This window comes from Microcaecilia unicolor, chromosome 4 (assembly GCF_901765095.1).
Source record: "Microcaecilia unicolor chromosome 4, aMicUni1.1, whole genome shotgun sequence".
In the NCBI taxonomy this organism is placed as follows: Eukaryota; Metazoa; Chordata; class Amphibia; order Gymnophiona; family Siphonopidae; genus Microcaecilia; species Microcaecilia unicolor.
Genome location: NC_044034.1, coordinates 333,456,360 through 333,481,142, shown reverse-complemented (window position 1 = coordinate 333,481,142; position 24,783 = coordinate 333,456,360). Strand labels below are relative to the sequence as shown.

The 24,783-nt window shown below is 43.3% G+C and overlaps 1 protein-coding gene and 1 long non-coding RNA gene across 2 annotated transcripts in view; both read left to right on the top strand.

Moving 5' to 3' along the window:
- Positions 1-15,936, top strand: part of BIN3 (bridging integrator 3) — a 29,698-nt gene extending 13,762 nt beyond the window's left edge. Inside the window, exons 5-9 of the mRNA XM_030202035.1 lie at positions 1,946-2,082; positions 2,646-2,686; positions 6,746-6,887; positions 7,055-7,189; positions 15,730-15,936. Of these exons, the coding sequence (XP_030057895.1) occupies positions 1,946-2,082; positions 2,646-2,686; positions 6,746-6,887; positions 7,055-7,189; positions 15,730-15,876 (602 nt within the window). The 3' untranslated portion in view covers positions 15,877-15,936. The remainder of the gene's footprint in view (positions 1-1,945; positions 2,083-2,645; positions 2,687-6,745; positions 6,888-7,054; positions 7,190-15,729) is intronic.
- A 4,872-nt stretch (positions 15,937-20,808) lies between these two features.
- LOC115469417 lies at positions 20,809-22,768 on the top strand. Its single transcript, XR_003942005.1, has 2 exons — positions 20,809-21,599; positions 21,630-22,768. It is a non-coding gene; the product is annotated as an uncharacterized LOC115469417 (long non-coding RNA).
- Positions 22,769-24,783: the final 2,015 nt, after the last annotated feature.

Genomic DNA, 24,783 nt, shown 5'->3' with positions numbered 1-24,783 from the left:
CTCCGACATACCTTAAATCAGGTCTTCTCAGTCTTGGCAGTGATACTCGCTCATGGCCTGCTCTGGAGAAGGCTGCAGACAGAGAGTATCGCTGCCTCTGCCAAGGGAGAGATGCCAAACCCTGATTCAGAGGACAGGAGGGTGAATGCTGGGGAGAGAATCTGCAGCGCAATTAGTTTTATTAGCCACTGTTTTTTAAATCACGACAAACAATGTGTTAAGCACATTTAATGTGCAGCCGTACTACAGAGTGATTGTGTCCAATCTCATGGTCTATACCAAAAGCCATATGAGATGAGACTTAAAGAACCTAAATATGTATACTCTAAACTGGAGAGCTGAAAGGGGAGATTTGATGGATGTAGACAAATATTGCAAAGCTTTCCATAGGAAAGAATGGTCTTGAACAGTGATTTCGAACCCTGTTCTGGGTGACTCCTAGCTAGTCGGTGTTTCAGGATATCCACAAGAGATTTGCATGCAATGGAGTCAGTACATGTAAATCTATCTCATGAATATTCATAGCAGATATCCTGAAAACTCAGCTGGCTGGAAGTCTCTCAAAACAGGTTTCGGAGCCACTGCTGTAGAACAAGAGATTGCAGTTTGAGGCTCCGAGGGGGATCGACTCAAGAGCAGTATCACAATATATTTTTTCAAAGAAAGGGTGGTGAAATACATGGCTTGACCTTCTAGGAAAAGCTGAGATAGCACATTGGATCCACACTTGTGAGCAGAAAACCAGAAGCTAGGTGAGATCTGTGGCAATGCACCAGGAATGATTTTGGGAAGACTGGATGGGTCTTTGTCATATTCTGTGTGTCATGACAAATGACAGTGCCTGTGAACTCGGACCAAGAGAAAGTATTAAATCTTACAAACGAGCAGAATACTAGAAGACTCCAGCACCTCTTGCTGTTTGTCTTCATGGTAGATAAAATCCACAAGGTCCACTCCATCTCTACCCATTTTTTCCTCTTGGTGCACTATCACATGTCTTATTTGATCTCTGGCTTTATCTTTATGGATCCTTTGCTCTGTTCTCAGGCTTTTTTCTTACATTCATACCCCTTTCTGCATAGAAATGTTTTCTGGATCTATCCCCTTTCAGCTTTCTTTGTGATATCTTATTCTAGAACTTGAGTATTCTACAAACCACGTTCAGTGTTCCAAGGAGATTATAGGAGTGCTGCTGAAACATCAGATTTTGAGGAAGACAAAAGTGGTACAACCCCCAAATGTAAAGATTTTATTGCCGCCAAAGAACATTTCAAAGGCTTTGAAGTCTCAGTCAGCAGCTGGCACCGATTGAGCCCGGTGCACTGCTCTGGAGGCAGCTCTTCCTGCTTAATGCCATGGGTAGGAGGGAGGGGAGAACAGTCTCGACTCGAATAGGAAGTCATGCCGTGCAGCAAAAGCCCTTCTTGGCATGGATTGCACTGTTCTTTCTGTTTTCACATCTGTTGTGTCCAGAAGCACATCCACTGTGTACACACCTCATTGACTGGCACTGCCACAGCAGGAAGTAAGGATGGGGATGCAGTTTAAACAAACTCAGTAAGATGAGAAGGCTGAACATATTTGAGGGGGGATTGTGGCCACGAGTCCTTCAGCCAACAGAGAGCCCAAGGCAGCTGGAGGTGGTATGTTTACTTATTGAAAGAAATGCTTGCATATGATAAAGCTGGTATCCTGTTATCCAGCCCTGCATTTTAATTAGCCAGGGAAGCCCTGATTGCCCAGCTTAAGCTCCCATGTATGCTAGGAAGATGAAATCACTGATCTTGTACATGCATCTCTCATGCTAAAGAGCACACACACACATGTATTCTCACTTAGTTGGGAGGCAGAATAACCCAATAGATGGGATCTGATTTTAGGATGCTTTGTTTTGTGTGCTTATTGATCGCTGCCTCATCTCTAATTTACTTCCATCTCTTTCCAGCTATGTCTAAGTCGGCTGTAAAGATCTCTTCAGATCTGCTTTCCAATCCACTATGCGAGCAGGATCCAGCGTTCCTTGCAATGGTGACTGCTCTGGATACAGCTATGAAACGAATGGATGCCTTTAACCAGGAGAAGGTGAGGTGTGTCCCCCCACCCCCCAACGAGATGTTTTATCTTACAAGGAATTAAAACATATAATAGCAAAATGGATGGGGCCCTCCCTGTACAATGCTGAGGGGGGGAAGTAGGAGGTGATGAGCCCTTTCCCCATGCAGTGCTCTTGGGAGAGAGAAGAGGAAGGTGAGAAGCCCCCTCTCCCATACAGTGCTCTAGAGAGAGAGAGGAGGGGTGGGGGGAGGTTTGGTGCCCCCTGTCTCTTGAAGTGCTCTGGAGAGAAAGGAAGGAAAAGGGGAGGTGCGAAGATACACAGGCAGCTCCTTGTGACTCTGGGCAAGTCACTTAACCCTCCATTGTCCCAGGTACAAATAAGTACCTGTATACAATACGTAAGCCACATTGAGCCTGCCATGAGTGGGAAAGCGCGGGGTACAAATGTAACAAAAAAAAAAATACATATTCAAATACTCCAGTGACAGACCTGGGGAAACAGGGTTTCAGGGCAGGAAAGTCTTGCATAATAGGACCTTTCCAATCCACAGGGTCTAAAGCCTTATTCTCCATTTGTCTGTTTGCCTCAGGTAAACCAAATCCAAAAGACCGTAACAGACCCACTGAAAAAGTAAGTAACAAACATTTCTCCACAGATGGAAAAAAAATTTTTTTTTACTTCAGCTACCTGTTAAAAAAAAAAAAAAGATTGAATTAGGACCCAACATCTGTCCATCTCTTACATGATCACAGAAACCTCCATCCTGCTTTCTCTGTTCACATTGTAAGGGCTCCTGCAGCCGGAACCAGAACTCCTGTCCTTTTAGCCTCCCTTCCTTTAATGGCTTCTCTCTGCTAATTGTATTTGATGTTCCCTTTGCTTTAGTCTGTTGTAATGTTTCTAATTTCCCTTTCCTGGTGGGTGGACAGAGTTGAACATGTGGGCACAGATTGTGGAATGGTAACATTCCTGTGCACCACTCAATGCTGGAACCTATCTCCCAATGATTTGCAGACTCTCCCTCTCTCTCTTTTTTTAAATTCATTTCAAAGAGACTTTATTAGCATAACAATTTGTACATGTGTTACCAAAAGTAATGCATTAGGTAATAAAATACAGAACAGAAATAGATAATTCCTGTGTTCTGGTTCTGATCTGTATTGACTCCGGTCAGATTACTTTTCTAGTGTAATGGCGGGATGCAACATATTTTGCTGCTCTAGCTGCTGTTTCTCATTTTTCCTCTGGATTATATAATAGGTTTTTCTGCTCTTCCTCTCGAATTTCTCTGTCTGCTTTTGGAAATGTGCATATGTCATACTGTTTTGCACAGTATGGGAGGAATTCACTTCCGTTTGTGTTCCTCCGGTGTTGTACTGCTTGTAGTCTGGCGGCTTAAGGTTTTTCTTTTTGTTGTTTGTTTCTGTTTCTAATTAATATTCCCTGATTTCTATATTTGGTGGTTGGCTGGCTTTACTCTGCATGTGTAACTGAGGTGAGGGATTCTGCCAGCATGTGGGTTCTCTGTGGTGATCTGTATTAGTCCAGCCTGTTCTCTTTTTTTTTCACTTGGAAGTGTATTGGTGTTCTAGGTCCAGAGTAATATATCTTTAATTTATTTTGCACATACCATGAAAAGAATGAACCTCACCCCTGTGCAAGAGTATGTTGAAGATTATGTCAATCTTCTGTGGCCACTGTGTATATACTTTGTTGTATATACTTTGTAGGGCTTTTGCTCTTAGTGGAAAATAATCTTTGTTTCCCTACATGGTTATGCAAGAATTTTGTATGGTGAGAAATAGGACAAAATCCAAAATTTGGAGAGCAAAATATCAGACTCAAAAACTAAATCAATTTTGCTCAGGATACCAACAGAAGAGAGGTGATCCAGTTATCCAAATGCTTAAAAAATTAAACCTCAACTGTCAAGGAGGGTCTACATAGATGTCCTCTCCACAAAGGCTTCTATCACAGGTTTCTTAACTAGACCCGAAAAAACAGAAAACAGCTCCACATGGGAAAAAAAACTGTTATAAAAAAAAACAGGCACTCGCTTGTATTAACAAAACATCAGTTCTCTTCTCAATTGGTATCCGTGATAAGCCAGGAAGCCTAAAACTTTCAAACAACACTAAAAAAATTTTCACTTACCTGTAGAAGATACAGCATAGCGCTTTTGTGATGAATATGAGTAACACCTCGGCTGTGCTTTAAACGCAGTCCAACAACTGTATGAGCTAAGTGAAAATTTTTTTACTGTGCACAGTATTTAAAAATTGTTTGAATGTTTTAGGCTTCCTGGCTTACCATGGATACCAATTGAGAAGAGAACTGATGTTTTGTTAATATAAGCCAAAGTGGTTTTTCTGTTTCCTTTTTTCGGGTTTAGTTAAGAAGCCTGTGATAGTCTCTGTGGAGAGGTCATCTGTGTAGACCCTCCTTGGCAGTTGAGGTTTCATTTTTTAAGCATTTGGATAACTGGATCAGCTCTCTTCCACTGCTATCCTGAGCAAAATGTATTTAGTTTTTGAGAAATAATAGAAAACATGTTAGTTCTTCTCGGCACTCGTTGTAAGTGTCTGAGAACTCGGAATGTTTGTTGCCTAACTGGAGTAGGTGTAGGCTTTCTGTGAAGATCTGTCTTCCACTATATAGGTTGGGGTTAACCACGGCCCTCAGGTTTCACTTCCATCGAGTGGAAGAATAGCCTAGTGGTGAGAGGAGCAGCTTGAGAACTGTGGAAGCCAGGATTCAAAAAAACATTGTGACCTTGAGCAAGTCTCTTCACTCTCCCTTCTTAAGGGACCAGTTTTAGATTATAAACTGTCTTGGGCAGGCAGGTACCTACTGTACCTGTATAGAACTCATCATGAGTTCAGATTTGGAAAGGCAAGTAATCAAATTTAAAATCCAAACTAGTAGGGTGATGCTACCAAATAATTTTCATAGTAGATTTTATGAGGTCTGAGGAAGGCCCTTAGTGTTTGCTTTACTTTCTATAAATCCAGCTTTACTTCCCAGATGCATAATTTTACTTTCACTTGCTCTCTCCTGTTTAATCCTATGCTCCCATTCAGTTTTGTTTTTGTAAATCTCACTTGTTAATATTAATTCTCTCCTTCAGTATTTGTCTCTTTCATCTGCATTCATGTTTGGCAGCCTGTACTTAGAGAAGAGGGCATGTGTATAGCAGGCCATTTCCCATCAGACTTTGCCACTTTGTAGTAAGCCAGGGTCAGGGATGCATTGACACCATCCAGTGACTGATCTACTTTCCATAAATGTATCTAATTATTTTTGAACCCTGTTGAGCTATTTACTTCTGTAACATCCTGTAGCAGTGGGACACACAGGTTAATTCCCCCAGTCAATACCCTTCTCACTCTGTCTCACTGTCTTGGTTCCCGTCAAGGGACATTTTGAGGACTCCTTGTTTACAGTGATACTCTGTCAGCTCTTCCCGTATTTTGGACCTGGCTTCCTTTGCCCTCGCCTGAGCTTTTAGTCCAGTTTAAACTTTTAACAACCCAACTTGCTATCCTTTACTACTTGGGGGGGGGGGGGGGAGGGGAGGGATGTAGAGACTGGAAGCACTGTGAAGCTGAAACCCCATGCCATCCCTTCCTATATGCAGTCACCGTCACCAGGGAATTTTCATTTGAGACCCATCTTCCTCCTCCATCCAGCATTGCACTGCCAGGCCTTGGAAGAGGGCTGTGATTGCTGAATCCCACCTGTTTGTACCACTGCCAGTTGTGCAACATGCCCAATCCTTGCTGGCATGATGAGCGGGACTTGAACGTGGGTCTCTTATTTGGCAGCAGGCTGTTTTGCCCGTTGGGTTGGTTGTCCCAGCATACCTTTTTAATTTGTTGGTGTTGGCCCATATTCACAAAATGTGTGAGCATTGAGCTGCCAGCATTTGCTGAGCATGCAGAACTAATTCATGACTTATTTGGGAGCACATTTGAGTCTATTCAGAGAAGGCAAGAAATTGTCTGTAGAACTTGGGCAGATTCTTTTAAGGAGATCATGAAGATTGGTCTGTGGAGTACACAAGACTAATTCTTTGCTAAAGACTCCATTCTTGCATCCCAGTGTGTTCTCTGCATGCATACTGCTCCGGGGGCGACACTATGTGTGCACTAATTCTGCAGTAATTGCTGAGGTAAAGCAGCGCAGTGGCCTCTTTTTCTCCTCTCCTGCTGTCATTGCAGGGACTGCAAACATGGTGTACTTGTGCAGTAATGGGCTGCAGCAGTGCTCCTGAGGAGTCATGCTGCTATGGTTGGCAGTCATGTGTATTCATTGTATGATTGTGGTGTTCCGTGCCCTTGTTAGTAATTAGAGAAAATGCAGAGATACAAGGCAAATGGTATGTTCAACTTGGAGCTTCCTTCACTTCATGCAACCCTGGAGCTGTGTGTGACAGAGGGCATTAGTAGCATTTGTGCCCCTTAAACCCTTTTCTCTTGTGTGTGTGTGTGTATATAATATGTATGTAGGTATATGCACATACGCACCTTTTAAATACCCAGTGAGCATAGGGAGATGTTTGTGAATAAGGATGTATGGGTATGTTAGGGGTAGGAGGGCTTTGTTAAAAGAGGACATGTGCTGCCTTTGCCTTTTGCTCAGTACTGGGACACTGCTTGTGCCCTTCATTCTCTAGGTCTCTCTCTGCAGATTCAGTAGTGTATTTCCAAGCCTGAACATGGCAGTAAAGAGGCGGGAGCAGTCCTTGCAGGATTACAAGCGTCTACAGTCCAAATTGGAGAAGTATGAAGAGAAGGAGAAGACTGGGCCAGTTCTGGCCAAACTACATCAGGTACAGGGATGGGATTGTTGTTGGGGGGGGGGGGGGGGGGGGGGCAGTATGTTCCAGGTCTGTACCTGCATACTATGGCCACTGGGAGAGTAGAGCAGTGTAATACTCCTGTAAACTTAGCAATGCCACTAACAGATTTGATGGTGAGCATTTCCCTAATGTTCTAGGTGCGAGAAGAGCTGAGGCCTGTTCGGGAGGACTTTGAAGCCAAAAACAAACAGCTCTTAGAGGAAATGCCTGAATTCTACAACAGCCGCATTGATTACTTCAAGCCTAGTTTTGAGGCTTTAATTCGTGCGCAGGTAGGCTTCTAGAAAAGAATACCTGGAGTACTGTAAGTGTTCATGCAGTGTGCTGTGCTGTTTGTAGTTGTGAGTCTAGTGAATAAATGCTTCCCTGTGGGTTTGTAATTTGTGAACATCCTAAGGGGGGATATTGGGCATGGAGCCTGCTGCCCTCTAGTGGCCTGTTATTACATTCTGTTCTAAGACACCAAACTGCAAAGGTACTTTAAAGCTTGCATAGAACAAGCTGACTGGCAGACAGAAAGTACCTACACATATTCTGTCTGAACACTCAGCTGTTGTATGGTTAAAAGTGTATATATTTAAAAACACATGTACAGTATTTCTTTTGAATATTAACTATATCAGCATACTTTCCAAAGACCTTTCAAATACCCTCCCCCAATCCAGAATGTTGTCCAGGCCACTGAAAATTCTCCTACCTGAGTATGACTTACCAGTGGCGTAGCCAGAAGTCAATTTTTGGGTGGGCCAACAGGTTGGATGGGTGGGCACTAGACAGTGGTGTGCTGGTAAATGTTTAACAACAGGCTCTCTCCCCGGTTCACCTCTGCGCCCCCCCCTGTCCACCTGTGCACCTCCCTTCAAAATTGCAGAGCTGGCTATAGCCGGGGAGAGAGCCTGGGGGGTGGAGGAGGCAATGCATTACTTTCTCCAGGAAAAAAAAACATTAAATGATCCCAGGTTCCAATCTAATTCATGTTTAATGTGGGATAAAATGCCATAAATAAGTAAATAAATATAAACTTTTAATGTTGAGCACCTGATTCTCAAAGTGGACATGTTCCAATCATTATAATGAAAATAAAATGATTTTTTTCTACCTTTGCTGTCTGGTGACTTTGTTTTTCTGATCATACTGGCCCAGTATCTGATTCTGCTGCTATCTGTCCTCTTTACTCCGTTTCCAGGGCTTCCTTTCCATTTATTTCTTTACTTTCCGCCTTTCTTCTTCATTTCTTGCTCTGGGTCCTCCGCAGACTTGACTGTCCAGTGGATCCAGCTTCTGCCTATTTTCTTCATCCATGTGCAATTTTCTCCTCTCTTCCTTTTCCCTCATCTCATCTCCTTCCTCACTCTTCCCTCCCCTCCATCCATGTGCAGCATTTCTTCTCTCTCCCTTCCCTCTCCTCCATCCATATCCAGCAGCCTCCTCTCTCCTGTCCTTCCCTCCATCCATCCATGTCCAGCAACCTTCCTCTCTCCTCTTCCCTCCCCTCCATCCACCCATGTCCAGCAACTCTCCTCTCCCCTCCATCCATCCCCAGCAATTCTCTTCTCTCCCCTGCCCCTATCCATCCATCCCCAGCAATTCTGTTCTTGCCCCTGTCCCCTCCATCCATCCATTCCCAGCAATTCTCCTCTCTCCCCTGCCCCCCACCTCCATCCATCCATCCCCAGCAATTCTCCTCTCTCCCCTGCCCCTCACCTCCATCCATCCATCCATCCATCCATCCCCAGCAATTCTCCTCTCTCCCCTGCCCCTCACCTCCATCCATCCATCCATCCATCCCCAGCAATTCTCCTCTCTCCCCTGCCCCTCACCTCCATCCATCCATCCATCCCCAGCAATTCTCCTCTCTCCCCTGACCCCCACCTCCATCCATCCCCAGAAATTCTCCTCTCTCCCTTGCCCCCCACCTCCATCCCCAGCAATTCTCTCTCCCCTGACCCCCACCTCCATCCATCCATCCCGTGACTCTCCTCTCTCCCCTCCCCTCCCGCTCCCATCCATGTGTCCAGCGATTCTCCTTCACCCCCATGCATCCTTCCCTCCCATTCCACCTGCCCGCCCTCTCTCTGACGGCAGCGCTTCCCAGACGCTGCCTCCGCCGCCAGGATCTACCTCCTCCCTCTGTCTCACTCTCAACAGCAGCGGTAGCGATTCAAACACGCTACCTCCTGCTTCTAACCCGGAAGCGTCTCCTCTGCTTCCGGGTTAGAAGCAGGAGGCAGCGTGTTTGAATCACGACGCTACCGCTGCTGTTGAGTGAGACCGAGGGAGGAGGTAGATTGTGGCGGCGGAGGCAGCGTCTGGGAAGTGCTGCCGTCAGAGAGAAGGAGGCAGATGCAGGATCAGTGCTGCCTGCTCCCTCCGCTCCGCTGCTGGGTGAGCATGAACCCAAACTGGGTGGGCCTAGGCCCATCCAGGCCCACCCGTGGCTACGCCCCTGTGACTTACTTTGGAATATGCTGAAGTCTTTTTTTTTTTTTTTTTGTCTTCGAAGATTTACCTGAACTGCCCTAGCATACCAACCTAAACAAGTAATGCTAGTTAAAAAAAAAATGTAGGTAGCCAATTGTGGTATATGGCTCATGCATTAGCCATGCTGGACAGAAAATGAGCAAGTGGCTCTATAACAGTGGTTCTCAAAACTGTCCTGGGGGACCACTAGCCAGTCAGGTTTTCAGGATATCGCTAACAAATATGCATTGTTTTCTCAAATTAGTGTACATCAGCTATAAATTATTCACAAAAATACTTTAATTAGCTTTAATAGAAAATCTTACAAAACATACATTTAAAATAGCCCAGCAGATCACAGGTATGCATGAGACAGATTTACATACTTGTGACCTCCATTATCTGCATTCTCAAAAAAGATATAGCAGAATTACAAAAGGTTCAAAGAAGGGCGACCAAAATGATTACGAGGATGGAACTGTCATATGAGGAAAGGCTTAAGAGGTTAGGGCTCTTCAGCTTGGAAAGAGAGGGCTGAGAGGGGATATGGTAGAGGTCTACAAAATCTTGAGTGTTGTAGAACAAGTAAACATGAATTGATTCTATTCATAAAGTACAAAGGCTAGGGGCACATTCAGTGAAGTTATATGGTTCTACTTTTAAAACGAACCGGAGGGAATAGTTTTTACTTAACAAATAGTGAAGCTCTGGAAGTCGTTGCCATAGGCTATGGTAACAGTGGTTACCATATCTGGGTTTTAAAAAGGTTTAGACAAGTTCTGAAGGAAAAGGCCACAGTTTATATTATTAAGATAGAAATGGGGAAGCCAGTACTTGACTCTGGAATTGGTAGCATGTAATCTTGCTACTTTCTGGGATTCTGCCAGATCATTGTGACTTAGACTGGCCATTGTTGGAGCAGGATACTGGGCTAGATGACCATTGATTTAGTATGGCTATTATGTTCTTACTGAAAACCTGACTGGCTGGTGATCCCTCGAGACAGGTTTGAGAACCACTGCTCTAGAAGGCCACGGATCATAATTTATACTGTGCCCCAGTGCCTTTAACATTTCAATATTCTTTTTCTCACAAACATATGTAGGAATGTTCACAAGTATATACTTGTACAGACTCATGCAGTCATATATACTCTTAGGCGTGCTGATATACTGTCATGCACATATTCTTGCACGTGCTCTGACAGATATAAATTTAACCTACAAATGCATGTATGCAATCTGAACAGCTAAAGAAAAAAGCACAGCAGGGCATTCAAGATTTGGTGTTTTTTTTCTACAACTGACCGCGTTTACAACAGAGGTTTGACTTCCTACACTACTAGAATCCTTCTTGGGTGTGTCCTTATTGAGGAAAGAGGTTTGACTTTGTAGATACACTATAACGTTTTCATATCATCCATTTTATCTTGTAAGCAGAACTATTTAAGGGAATTATCTTCCTGTTTGCTTTGTCTTCGAGAGTAACTGAATAACTGGACCGCTGAAGCAGGCATTGTTACGCCGAAACACAGCTCATGTCGGGTCTTTATGAATAAAGGACTCTCTCTATTGTTCCAATCTCGAAAGCCCTGCTGTGCTTTTTTTCTTTTGCTGCTGGTGTTTGTGTACTCTTGTACCCTCTCTTTTGGTTATCTGGTGTATCCAACTGTGTGAGTGTAATAAGAGTGAATGTACATTTATTTATTTGTGACATTTATATCTCACATTATCCCAAACAAGTTTGAGTTCAGTGTGGCTTACAATAAACAGTACTGGATACATAACTAAGAATAATGCATAAGAAAGTAATTTGTTGTAAGAATCCAATGTTACAATACAGTATCATAAACATACTGGGATAACTATGGAAGTTTAACATTTAGAAAATCTATTATGAATGAGAAACTGTAGATGAAGCAAAGAGAAAGTTAATGGTAAACAGAGTAATAACCAATTCAGGTAATATTTAGTTGTTTGAGAGAGAGAGTTGTTTTTTTGTGACGGTTTGTTTGAATAGGAATTCCTGTATATTTCTTATTCTGGGTGGTAAGGAGTTCCACCATTTGGTTCCTAGGTAAGTGAAGTCTGCAGAGTGGACAGTTTTGTAGATCACCTTTTTGAAATTGGGGAACGTGATTGTATAACTTGTTTGGGATAATGTGGGATATAAATGTCACTCATTACACTCACACAGTTGGTTCCAGTTTTAAAGGTAGGATGAGCAAGGTGAACTCTGGGGCACTGTATAACAAAGTGCTGCTGATTAAGGTCAGTACTAATACTGTTTCCTGTGGAGCTGACTAGGATTCTTTAAATCACATAGATCCAGACTAGAGAGTTGCGCAGGGACATAAATCTTACCCATCCCTGCAACAATTTGACCTGTCTCCACCCAGTCCCGCAAGAATTTAATGGTACATTAAAAAAAAAAATTCCGGTTGGCTTTCTAGGTTCGAGCTGCAGCACTGCAGGCAAGGAAAGAATGGAAGTTGGAACTTGGAAAACTCTGGAGCGCACATGCAAGACTTGTCTCTGCTTCACTGGCACTATGTGCTAACAAGTTGCCACATGCACGCGCCAGAGGTCAGGTGACATCTGATGTTCATGCCTATGTCAGAGCTGAGGTCTGCGCATCAGCCTGGGAGCAGAGAGGATTAATAGTAACATAGTAAATGACAGCAGATAAAAACCGGAATGGTCCATCCAGTCTGCCCAATAGTCACACATTATCAATTCATGATTAAATCAGCAATGAATGTGATATTCTATACTTGATTATGGTCTTTCTGTGACGTTTCTGGGACATAGACCATAGATGTCCGTCTGGCCCTATCCTTATGTTCCAACTGCTGGAGTTGCCCTCAAAGCCCACTCCAGCCTATTCATCTTCTCATTTGCGGGACACAGCCTGTAAAAGTCTGTCCAGCCCATCCTAAATCGGATTGCCATATATGAGACACAGACCGTACAAGTCTGCCTGGTATCAGCCCTAGTTCATCACAGCCAGAATCGCCATCTAAGCATCACTCGACACATCCACACATATGCAGCCATTTATGTTTTAGGTTTTTTATAACTTCCATTTTCTAATTAGAGATCATGTGTGTTCATCCCACACCTCTTTGAATGTCATCACCATTTGTGTCTGTACCACCTCCTTAATGGAGACTTTCTGCACCTGTGCTGTTAAAGTAAGTAGGAGACAGCACTCAAAGAACTTGATACTCTGTAGGTGAGAGGTTGGCGCAAGTGCAGCATGCACTTCCACGGGAACCCCGCAGGAACTGCTTCCATCCCCACGGGATCCCCGTAGAACAGCTTCTATCATAGGAGCCAACGTTTCAAAATTATTGGGGGTGCTAAGCCCAGTGGAAATAACTCCTCCCTGGACACATTCAATGAATATTCTCTATATTGGGGGTGCTCAAGCACCCACAGAGTCGGCTCCTATGGCTTCTATCCCTGCGGGAATCCCATGTGATTCCCACCAACCCCGTTCCCGTGCAGGTCTGTAATCCAGACTCATCCCTGGTGGGAGACTGAGAAGAGCAGCTGAAGCCTGTACCACTGCTGCTGATATTGCTAGTCCTTTCCATCAGTGCCAGGGTCTGCAAGCATGTTCAAAACTTGTAAACTGGCACTTCCTGTATGCTGATCTCATGCATTGTGAAATCAACATGCAGAAAATGCTGACTCATGTTTGTTTTATTTGGATTTAGCTCACACCTTTTTTAGTAGTAGCTCAAGGTGAACTACATTCAGGTATAGTAGGTATTTTCCTATCCCCAGAGGGCTTACAATTTAATTGAATCTGAGGCAGTGGAGGATAAAGCAACTTGCCCAATATCACGAGGAGCAGCAATAGAATTTGAACTGTGCTTACCTAGTTGTCAGCCCTGTGCTCTAACCTCTCTAGGGTTACTCCTTCATTCATAGATAGTTTTGGCAGACTGGCGTGGAGAGGAGCAGCAATAATGGCCTACAGCTCAAATAACACTGGGGACTAGACATGCAATGGCAGCAGGTGGGGGGTGCAGACAAGAAGAAGATTTTCTGGAGGAGGGGGGGAGGCAAGATAACAGAAGTTGGGGATGAGGGGTTTAATAGGAAGAGGGGAGGGTATGCTGGGAAAAGGAGGCAAAGGGTAGATACCAATTGGAGTAAGAGGAGAAGATGTGGGTGGGGGCTCACTCTTCACTTATTGAAGAAACTTGCATGCCCTCTATTGCTAAACTGTTCCAGAAATGGAGGGGAGGGATATAATCTGCCCTAGAATTAACTCTGAATACAGTCACTCGTGGATACATGTATTGTTACATATGCATCTTTAATGTACAGTCTGTGTAATTTGGAAGTCTCATCTTTGGATACTTTACATTAATGGAGTTTAACAGTCAACAAAGAATCCACAACCCTCTCCATACACTAACACATAGATACAAGAGTGGTTAGAGTGCGACACTGGAAGATATAAAGAGAGTATATCAGCATTAGCTGAATTGTTTCACTTTACCTAGCAAAGAAAAACCAAGGGTAGGAGGGGAGTAGTACATTGCCTAAAGAAATCCCACAGTGCAGTACTGCTGGCAGAGAGAGGGTTAAAGCATGGATGGTGCCACTAGAGTCTGCTGAGCCCTCCAGAAGGGAAGATATTAATAGAACAAGAATATAGAAGTCTCTTGTGTTTCTCCTGTCCTTCAGCTGCAGCTGAAGAAAGGCGGAGGGAGAGGTAGGATACAGTCTCCATGGATACTGCACCAGTTCTGAAAGAGAAAAAGGTGGGACACCACCTCCATGGAGACTGCATCCACGCTCAGCCAGGCGGTGGCAGTACCAAAGGAGGGAGAGGTAGGATACCACCTCCATCTGTGCTGAGCCAAGCACTGGTGGTACCAGAAGGGGGTAAGGAGAGATGGGATATCGCCTTCATGAGTAAGGCTCAGTCTTGAACTAAGTAATAACGGGAAGCAAGGGATAAGGTGTTTATATGAACAAACCGTTTTCCAACCCTTCCTTTATTGGGCTCACTTTCCCTCTTCTACCTCTAGGATCTGTTGAGCCTGTGGCTGGTTCTCGTACTCTTGAAACTCCTGTTTTGTCCTGTTACCATCATTTGATATGATCTGCCTTTTCCTCCTTTTACTTTCCCAACTCTTCCCTCTCTCCTCTACAGCATCATCCTTTCACCTTTTTCTCTTTTGCCCTTTACTGTTCTTCCTTTTTCTCTTTCTTCCTCTGCCCTTCCATCTGCTGCTGTTTCCTTCTGTCCTGCCTCCTGTCCTCCCTTCTTGTCATCGAGATCTCTGGCTGATCTCATTTTAAGTTGACCATGGGATGAGACCTTGGTCAAGGTCTTGTGGCCTCAGTTCCTTCAGCAGTCTCTACTGGTAGGAGGAGTGAACTGCCTGAAAACTTACAAATTTCAGAGCAGTTCTCTCCTCCTGAGAGGAGAGGCTGCTGACTGTTGCATAGCAACTGTTTCTATGCCAACCAAATCTTGCATTGCAAAAAATACAAGATTTATCTCTGTTAATGCAATACCAGGAAATGAGTCCCTGCATAATAAACCAGTATAGACTTATCGTTAAGAGCAGTTGCACACCAGAAACTATAGGAGCATAGAATGGATTTTATGGATAAGTACAAGGTACAATAGACACCTGCTATGCTATGGCAGGCATGCTGTAGATTGTTTCCAAAAGGAAATACAGCAGCATATGTGGGTGCTGCAAATACTGTGGCAGCTATAGGAAAGATCTATCTGAAAGCACTGACATAATTTCATGGATGAATCAGGGGTTGTTCGCTGAGTGTCTCCCCTGTGTGTGGGCTGCAAAGGGCAGAGTTCCTGACTCACAGATTAGGAAAGATGCTGTCATTGTGTAGGAAGAAGAAACTCTGTCAGAGGGTGGGAAAGTATGGGAGAAGGTGGAGAGAGCACTTAGTGCAATCACAAAGGAGCAGAAAAGCTCCTCACTGCACTTGAATGTAGCCCCAAGAGGGGAAGTACTCCTCACTGCTTCGATGAGGCTTACATGGGACTTCACTGCAGTGGTATTCGCTTCCAGTCCTTGATAGATGGTAAAAGGATTGGGATTTCAGGATATCCCTATTGAATATGTTAATGTTAATCTTTTTGCTATAGAGGCAGGATGTATGCTAATCTCATGCATATTTATTAGGGGTATCCTGAAATTCCAACTTTTTGCAGCCCTTCAACCCTCTTCTAGGCTTACACAGTGACTTGTATGGGTAAGCACTCCACACTGTCTTTCCTGCTCTTGCACATTTTTCTGAATTAGCAGAAGCTCCTCAGACATTGCATATTCTCCTCCTGTTTTCCATTTTAGGTTGTATTCTATACAGAAATGTACAAGATCTTTGGAGATCTGACTGAGCAGATTGATCAACCAGGACTGACAGATGAGCAGCGCGAGGAGGAGAATGAGGCTAAACTGAATGAACTGAGATCTTTGTCCATCGTAGCTGATGACTGAAGCTGGGGTACTGTCCATGCATAGTTTATCTTTGCCAGCTTGCCTCTCCATGGAGTCTTGGAACAGGTTTTTTGAACAGTCTTGGAACAGGTTTTTTGATTTCAGAAATCAGATTAACTTTTTACTACAGATTTTAATCAAATTCAAAACCACCAGGATTTTACTAGTCCCTTTTGGCTAGTGTTTCCCAGAATGATGGGGCAGAATGATGTGACAGGGAAAGACAGGTTTCCTGTGCCCTGTGCAGTGGCGTATTTAGGGTCTGTGTCGTGGCATGCGCACTCCCTTAAAATTCTCTCGGCATCTTCACCCAATAGCAGCACTCATAAGCTGCGCCCTGAAGGGCAGGACAGTTCAGGGAGGAAGTCCCGGAGCAGGCCGCATGTAGCCTACGAGTTCCGCTGCCATGTGAACATGCCAAGAAGATTTTTAAGGTTGGGGGGGTGGCAGGGAGAGACCCCCCCTGTATAACGTTCCTGGCTACGCTACTGGTCCCATGCATAGTTCTGCTCTATGCTATAACTTGTTTGATTTGATTTGCTTACTTTATTTTTGTCTATTAGATTGTAAGCTCTTTGAGCAGGGACTGTCTTTCTTCTATGTTTGTGCAGTGCTGCGTACGCCTTGTAGCGCTATAAAAATGCTAAATAGTAGTAGAAGTTGATGTGTGTAACTGATTATTCTAGCACACTAAATTTAATTAGGATTGGGGACTGGATGGTGCTCACAGTGCCTTGGAGGTCTTTCTGCTATTTTTTTGTCTTTTCCAAATGAATTTATTTAAAATGTGGTATAATTACGGCTGCTATTTTTATAATTTTATAAATAGATGACAACTTTTTAGCTATACTATATATAGAAATAATAAGATAAGGGAGATGTTTGTGGGAATTAATTTTTCCAGCAGCCCATCCCTCTCCCCTCCCCCACTGCTATCCTGCCCTCTTACACCTAGCACTGAGTCTTGTCAAGAGGAACACATGAATAGCTCAATCAGCAAAATGAAGAGAGGCACATCAGCCCATAAGAACTTGATGCAAGAACAACAGTGGGTTTAGAGAATACTAGAAGCACATGGCATTTGTCTGGTAAATGCTGATTTTATTTTTTTCATGGGGGTTATCTTGGTGGTGGTCTGCTGGTACAGCACCATTGGGGCTTCTGTTTATCTTTGGGCTGGAAGTGGTGTGCAGATTTAGGGTCCTATAACAGTTACCTGCACTGTTCAATTTACTTTTCAGTAATGTTTTAATAAAAATATTTTGTTTTAGTTACTTGTATTTATATAGTCTAACCCCAAATTGCTCTAACTATTCCAGTGGTAATACAGTATCTGAGCAATAGGAGTGTGGTGGAAATATCTTCATTCACAGTATAAGAACTATCTCTGTGTAACCTTCAATTTATACCTGGTGCACATAACAGTGTGACTGTGAACTCTGGCGGCCGAGGGATAGTAGTGACAGAACCCCTGCATGCAGAGCTGAGGGCTTCTTTTAGAAAGCCGCGCTAGCGATTCCCATGCGGCAAGTGAGAGGAAGCCCATAGGAATTGAATGGGCTTCCTCTTATTTGCCGCAGCGAGAAAGAGGCCCTGAGTGACTTGTCAGTTCATTTCTCTCAGGAAATCAAGTTTAAATGTAGAGTATAAATAAGATATGATTTAAGTAACAAGGACCCACTTCTATGTTACCTTGGTAGCTGAAACTGGCAACTGTATTTGAATCCAAACAATGGACACTGAAGCATTTGAGATACCTTCTTGGAGGTGAAGAGCTAGCAGTCACACAGTGGGAAAAACTTGGAGGCTCATCTCAGATTACCTAAAATGAGCCAGTTCGTGTGAGCTTAATGTATGTATGTGTGGGTACACAAATAAGCAGTGTATAGGAAATGGAAAATGGGTCTTTGCTGAGACCCACCATGAGCATTCTGTGAATTCAACTGTCCCCTATCCCTGATATGTCCTGTCTGTCCTAACCCTTATCCCTTACTTGTCCTGTCTGTCTGTCATAATTAGATTGTAAGCTCTATTGAGCAGGGACTGTCTCTCCATGTTCAAGAGTGAAGCGCTGCGTACGTCCAGTAGCGCTATAGAAATGATAAGTAGTAGTAGTAACAGAGTGGAGGCAGGTCAAAAGTAGGCCATCACAATAACACACAGCCTGAATTATTGCAGTGAATTTTATGTATATTCATATATTCATTGTGACTACCTTGAAAACAAACTGGCTAGGCATGACTCCAGGTCAGGGTTGACAGCCACTGGTTTAGTATGTGCTATTCTTGGTTATGTAGATAAAATATGAATTTATGTACAAGGTTGAGTAGTTTTTCTGAAAACTAATTTTTGTGTGTCCAGATTCCTCTGTAGGGTCACTTGCAAACCTTGTGAAGTAGAATAAATGATCAGATGTGAGGTTTTGGACTGAGCTCACACCTTGTTCAGTAGTAGTTTATGGTGAGTGCCAATTCAGGTACAGTAGGTATATTCCTGTCCCCAGAGGGTTTACTGGAGAGCTAAGTAACTTGAAAAGGTCACAAAGAGTGGCAGTGGGATTTGATTCTGGCTGCCTCTGTTCAGATCGTTACACATCTGTCTAGAGAAGCTGCTCACAGCGGTCATTTGATCTCTCAGTTGTTTCACTTCAAGCTTAAGGTTGAGATCCTGCTAAGTGTGAAAAGACCATGCCTGTACCATAGAAGTGTGCTAGCAGATAAGGACATGAGACTCCTGGTCTTCCCAATTTAATTCCTTTGGCAATAATACTGTCCTTTTAGTTGATCACTGGGTTTTAGGATCTCTACGTATTGCTTGCCACCTTCTGTTCTATGATTTAGCTTTTAAAGGTAGGAGTGCATCCATGTCTCAGTTCTTGCTCTTACCTGAAGCTATCTGTAAGTTGTTTATCTTTACCTTACAGCTACTCCTTGGGGAATTCTTTGCAGCTGTGGAATGCAGAATTTATAAAGGCACCTGTATCAAAGTGAGCAAAAGCTATGGGAATCTCTCACCAGCTGCTTGGTTTTTTCTGTGCTAAACCAGTGTTGTCTTCTGCACCACCATAGAATAGCTAATATGTTTCTGCTGTTTTTGTTTTGGAGGCACAGGGTGCCTGTACGTGAGATCTCAGGCAGTTAGTTTGAGGGTAAAGGCTACAGGAGACAGGTGCCATTCCCCTAATTAAAAAGATGTGTGTTGAAACAAATTCTGCTTGAAGATTTTGTATTCTAGCAATAAGCACGGCAGATCAGGAGATAAAAGAAAACAGTTCTTGTATCTGTTGACTTAAGTCACTGCACTAAGCTCTTGGGAAGAAAACATCCTGAGTGCTCTTCCATGGCAAAGGACGATGGAAGGCTTGTAGTGGTCAAACTATGGAAAGCTTCAGAGAGGCGAAGGATCAGAATATTATGAAGCCATTGTGAACAGGGAGGACCCTCTATAGAAAGCAGCACAAGCAGGGAAGGAGTAGAGGCTGGCCAGAAGAACAAACCACCACAGATGTTACTTAGTCACACTTGATTCAGAGCACCAGTAGAAAGATCGGACACTGGCTGTGTTTCGGTAGGGAGACCCTCCTGCCTCAGGGATCACAATCAAACTCTCTACAGGCAAGGCGTGTATACTTGCTGGTGCAAAAATTGCTTGTCTAACTCAAAGCTAGCGCAACAAAAGGTCTGGTCAGATGTAGAAGCCTTAGACAAACACCATGTCAGTTTGAAAAACAGTATAATAGTATTCCAGCTAGGAATACTATTATCCATTGAAACAGAGACCTCTTTCCCCAGGAATGGTGGTCTCTATGAAAAGTGTTGGCACTTAGTCATCCCCTCAGGCAGTCTAGCAGTTCTCCATTTACTAGAGTGCAGGCTTGCTTGTGGAGAAGTTCAGTGTGTTTAAATCAGGGCCTTAATGACTTGATAAAAAGGTACTGTCTTGCAAGTAGGGCCCAGGAAGAAAAAAAACCCCACCATGCTCTCTATAAGAAGTGAGACTAGTGAAGGGCCAGCCCTTATGAACACTGGGTGCACACACTCCCCTGTCACCATCCGCTGAAGACAAAGAAATACTTAACATCTAAGGTGGCATGGTGCCCTTATTGGGCAAAGCATGTAGGCCCCCAGTCTATCCACTGGTGGACGAGCACAACCCGGTGGTTCTGGACTGGTCTGGTGAGGATGCTAAGGAAATATCATTTTTATGTTATATAGTTTAATTTTGGTCTTTATACTATGTTATTTCTAGATTTAGAAAATATTTTTGCACAACATTTTCTCAGGAGTACCTTACAAATGATCTATTGTTGCAAGGCTTTTCCATTTTACAGTCTGAAGCAGTTTGAGGTTGATCTGCTTAGAATATCTTTTGAACTTAGTGGAGTATAGAACCATATAGCATAGAATACAGTTTGTCAGGTAGTCAGTTGTTTTTAAAAACATGTTTAATGTCCTGCCACTTTGGACACCGAGAAAAGGATTGCTGGAAGTGGAGAGGTAGATAAGTGAATTTGTATGGGAGAAGAAGAAAAATTTGGATTAATTGGTGGGGGTTGGTGAGGGTCAAGGACCAGGGAGGCCTGGGATGCCCTAAGGTGATGTGGCACTATGAAGCAGTAGGCCTTCGGCCTCTTAGATTTCAGTATCAAGGACCCTTGGGAGCTCACTGGGTTGGACTGTAGTGTCATCAGGTTTCTTCTAGATCAATATATTGAGGTGGTGATGGGCGCTAAAGGTAAGGAGTTATGCAATGGGAAACAAGAGGGAGAGAATCTACTACTAATCATTTCTGTAGTGTCACTAGATATATACAGCACTGTACATATATGCAGGTACTTTTTTTGCCCCTGGTGGGCTCACAATCAAAGGTGGGCTTTTTTTGTACTTGGGGTAATGGAGAGTTAAGTGACTTGCCCAAGGTTACAAGGAATTAAATCAGTTCCCCCAGCTCACTGCACTAAACATTAGGCTACTCATCCACTGCTGTTGGGGAGAGAATGCCCCATGTATTTTTGGATTCCTTTTTCCTCAGGTGCTTCCATGTTTGGAACATGGAGGGTGGGGAACTACATATAAATGCTTTTTCATGGGTTAGTGGTTTTCAGCCTTTTGCCTCCAGAGAATTTGATGCTCTGGATGTTGGGGAAATGGGAATAGAGAGTTGGGGATTTCTTGAAAGAGAGTAGTTGTATCACATGCACAACTAGAGGAGGGGGGGGGGGGGGGGTTCAGGTGCCCTTCTTTCAGTATTTTCAGCTTCAGTATTTTTTTGATGCATGAGGATAGCTGGAGAGGAGTCAACGTGAAACTACCAGAGATGGAGGTTTTAATATGTAAAGGGAAATGGGGGTAAAGGTCAACTATTGCCAGATTTATCAAAGGCTGGGAAACTTAGAAAAGCCAGATTTCATTCCATATGTGGCAACCTGGAGTAATTAGTTGGGAGTCCTTCAGGACAGATGAACTTGAAAAGGATATACAAGTATGGCTTTAGATGTGCAGAAGCTGTGGAATATAGTCAAGTACAATTTAAAATCCTCCACAGGTCGTACATAATGCCAGTGTCTTTGGCCAATGTTTGAGAGAGTGCCCAGGGAGAGGATCCTTTTTTAGTATGTGTTGAGCATGCGTGCACATCCAGAGTTTCTGGACAGAGTCCATTAACGATCAGGATGATTCTCTCCAAAGATTTCCCCATGAATCCAAGGTATTTCTTATTGGGAGGTGGATGTACAAGGGCTGGAATGAAGGGAGGAGGATATTATTTGGCTGATCTGCAGTTGCTGACAGCACAGGTGACAGTGGTGTGTAATTGTAAAAAGGCGGGGGGGGGGGGGGGGGGGGGGGGGGAAACTAAGAAGGTTTTATGATACTCATGCAGTCGGCTAAGGCCAGTGGGTGGAGCTTGTTGCCATATTAAGTGACTCCAAACATTCATACATGCTATTGAAAATAGCAAACTTGTAAGGTTTATAACTGCCTATGCGTGTTTTGACAGCTTGTAATATGTAGAGTGCCTGCACCCGTGCCCCCCACCGGGAGACTCTTCACCCCCTAGAGGTAATAATAATAATTTAACCTAGGGTTATAGTTCTGGCAGTTTCTCAGTGTACATATGCTGATAGTTTGGTTAGGGTACGCCAATATGGTGGCTACTTGAGGGAGAGGGCTTCAACTTTTTGACGTCACGCCACCTCCCATCATAAACCCACCTTGGGGGGAGGGGGTACAGATCTACTATAGGAGAGTGGTTGGATAGTTGATGCAGTATATAAATTAACTGCCCTGCATAAAAAAAGAGACAGTTGCTTTGAAGAGGACTTTGCTCTTGACATTGCTTTTATGAAAGTTTGTGTGATGGGTTAACTTACTTATGAATTTGCACTGCTACCATTTGTCACTGGGAGGGAGAAGGGAAGGTGGGGTTTTTTATCAAAAGAAGTGAAGGAATTGAGTGCCTTGAGGGGAGGGTTAGGGCTAGTAAGACATTTGTATTAGCTAGTGATGGGATTAATTTATGGTATTCTAATTAGTTATTGACTGTTGCCTGAAATAAATAAACCATCCATATAATTTTCTATGGGGAAGGGATACCCCTCTAATCACTGGTGAAGTCCCTAACTTGTAGATTGGTGCAGCTTGTCTCATTGGCCATGTGCTACAAAACAACTAGAAATGAACATTAGAGTAGACAGTTTTAATAGTGTTGCCTGGACCTTTCCACTGTTGAGTATTTACCCTATTGGATCCATATGCTTTTTTAGGCTTAAGTGTCAGAAGGCATTCCTTGATTTCCTGTACTGCTATATGGATAGCAAATTTTGTTTGATAACTTGTGTTTTATTCAAATTTTCTCCAAGTGCATTTTACAAATAAAGTGACTTGGCAAAACATCCTCTACTAGTCTCCTGTGTATTATTACATAAGACTTTGACTACAAGATTTGCTTGGAGAGATACAGTCTTTACCATTGATATATATTACTAAGGGGGTCAATTCTATTAGTGTGCCAACGGATTCAGTATGCACTAAATGCTAAGAAACCCACAGGTATAAAATAGGCTTCTCAGCCTAAATGGCTAGATTCTATATATGGTGCCTCAAAATTCCACGAGGAAAAAAAATACGCTTATATTTTATTGAATAGACTTAAATTTCCGCTCGGTATATAGAATACACCAAGCACCAATCCACGCAACAAAATTTAGTTGCGGCCATTTATGCCATGTTTTGGTTGGCATAAATCCCAATGCCTAAATTAGGCACAGAGCGGGTGTATTCTATAACACAGCATATAGATTTTAGAAACACCTATTCCCCCCTTTTCAACTGTGCAACTTAGAATTTAAGCGCACCATGTTACAGAATACACTTAGTGAGTTGTGTGTGTAAATCTTAAATAATGCCAGTTATTGCTTGTTGCCACTTTAAATAAAAATGGAGTTATTTATTTTAAAGTTTTATAAACCAACTTCCTAAATCTATAATGAAATGCCCAAAGTGGTGAATAACTCAATAGGTTTAGTATCCAACAGTACAGCACTCTCCTGAAATATTTTCAACAGTAACTTGTCAAATTGGAACTATATATTCACAGGGGCCTCAGTTACACCTCCTAACAGTTTAATTCAGTCAGTTTCACTGCTCTTGGTCTCTTATTTCTTTGACTACACCTTCAAACTTCCCAGACTCCCTTGGACATTTTCTCATAACATAATAGTTCTCATGCTTTGTACACTCACAGTAATAGATCTGGGCCATTTTATAGCTAATACACTTGTTTGATAATTTTGATTTTGTATTAAGAAGTCTTAGGCCCTGATGCTCAAAAGTAACCATTAAATACTGCATGCATTGATAGCCACGGTTGAACGTACCAATTTCTAAACAGTAAATGATTCTCAAAGGAAATCACATGCAAATAGGCTGCACAGATATTCTGCAACCAGCTTGGTAGGGAATGCGCCTAGCACATGTACAGAACAGTCTCTCGGTAAGTGTCCATGTCTGCTCACAGGACACCTCTCTCTTCTGCTGACTCTCCTTTCACCCCATGGTGCACTGATGCTCACACTACCGGCTCCTTTGTGCTACTGATCACCTCTAGGCACTCCAACATGGCTTTGCTGTCCCTTCCCCCACCCCACTTGATTTTACCCACATGCTTGGGAATCTATTCCCTCCTCCCTGCATTTTGGGGCTAAACTCTGCCTCTTCACTGATGTCACTTTTGACTCGGGCTGACATCATAGGGGCTTTCCACAGCTGTCTGCTTTTGTTTCTCTGACCCTTTTGGGAGGGATTTTGCTAACCCCATTGGGCTGCTTGTAGAAATCCCTGCATCTTCCAGCTCCACCAACATTTCAGCAGATCCTGGGGAAAAGACCTAAGGATACAAATTTAGACCATTTACTACTCTGTAGAAATTGATGCTCTTGTTTGGGTAATGAAGACACTGGTCCTCAAGGAATCCGGGCGTTGAGAACTTCCTCAGTTCAGGGTTTGAACACTTTCAGGAGCTATTCTCTGCTCGCCAACGCTGGCTGATCACCTGCTTTGCGCCTCCCTCTAGTCCAATGCTACACACATGCAGGTATTATTAAAAGAAATGAAAGCAGACTTCTCCACCAAGAAGTTGTCCTCATGCAACAATAGCTCCAGACCTGCTGGAAGATTTTGTACGTTAAAGGTAGGCGCTCCTTTCTGTGCATTGCATGGATTGCTCATTTTAATACTAATGAGTTCATTGTAATATATTTGCATATGATTATAGATAACTGCTACTGCGAATAGTAAAAGCCACTCAGAACAACTTTGGGCATTAGATGCTGAATAATGTGCACACTAGCCTGGTTACAACCAGTCTAGATCAAACATTGCTAGCACTATAAGGTTTGAGCATCAGGGC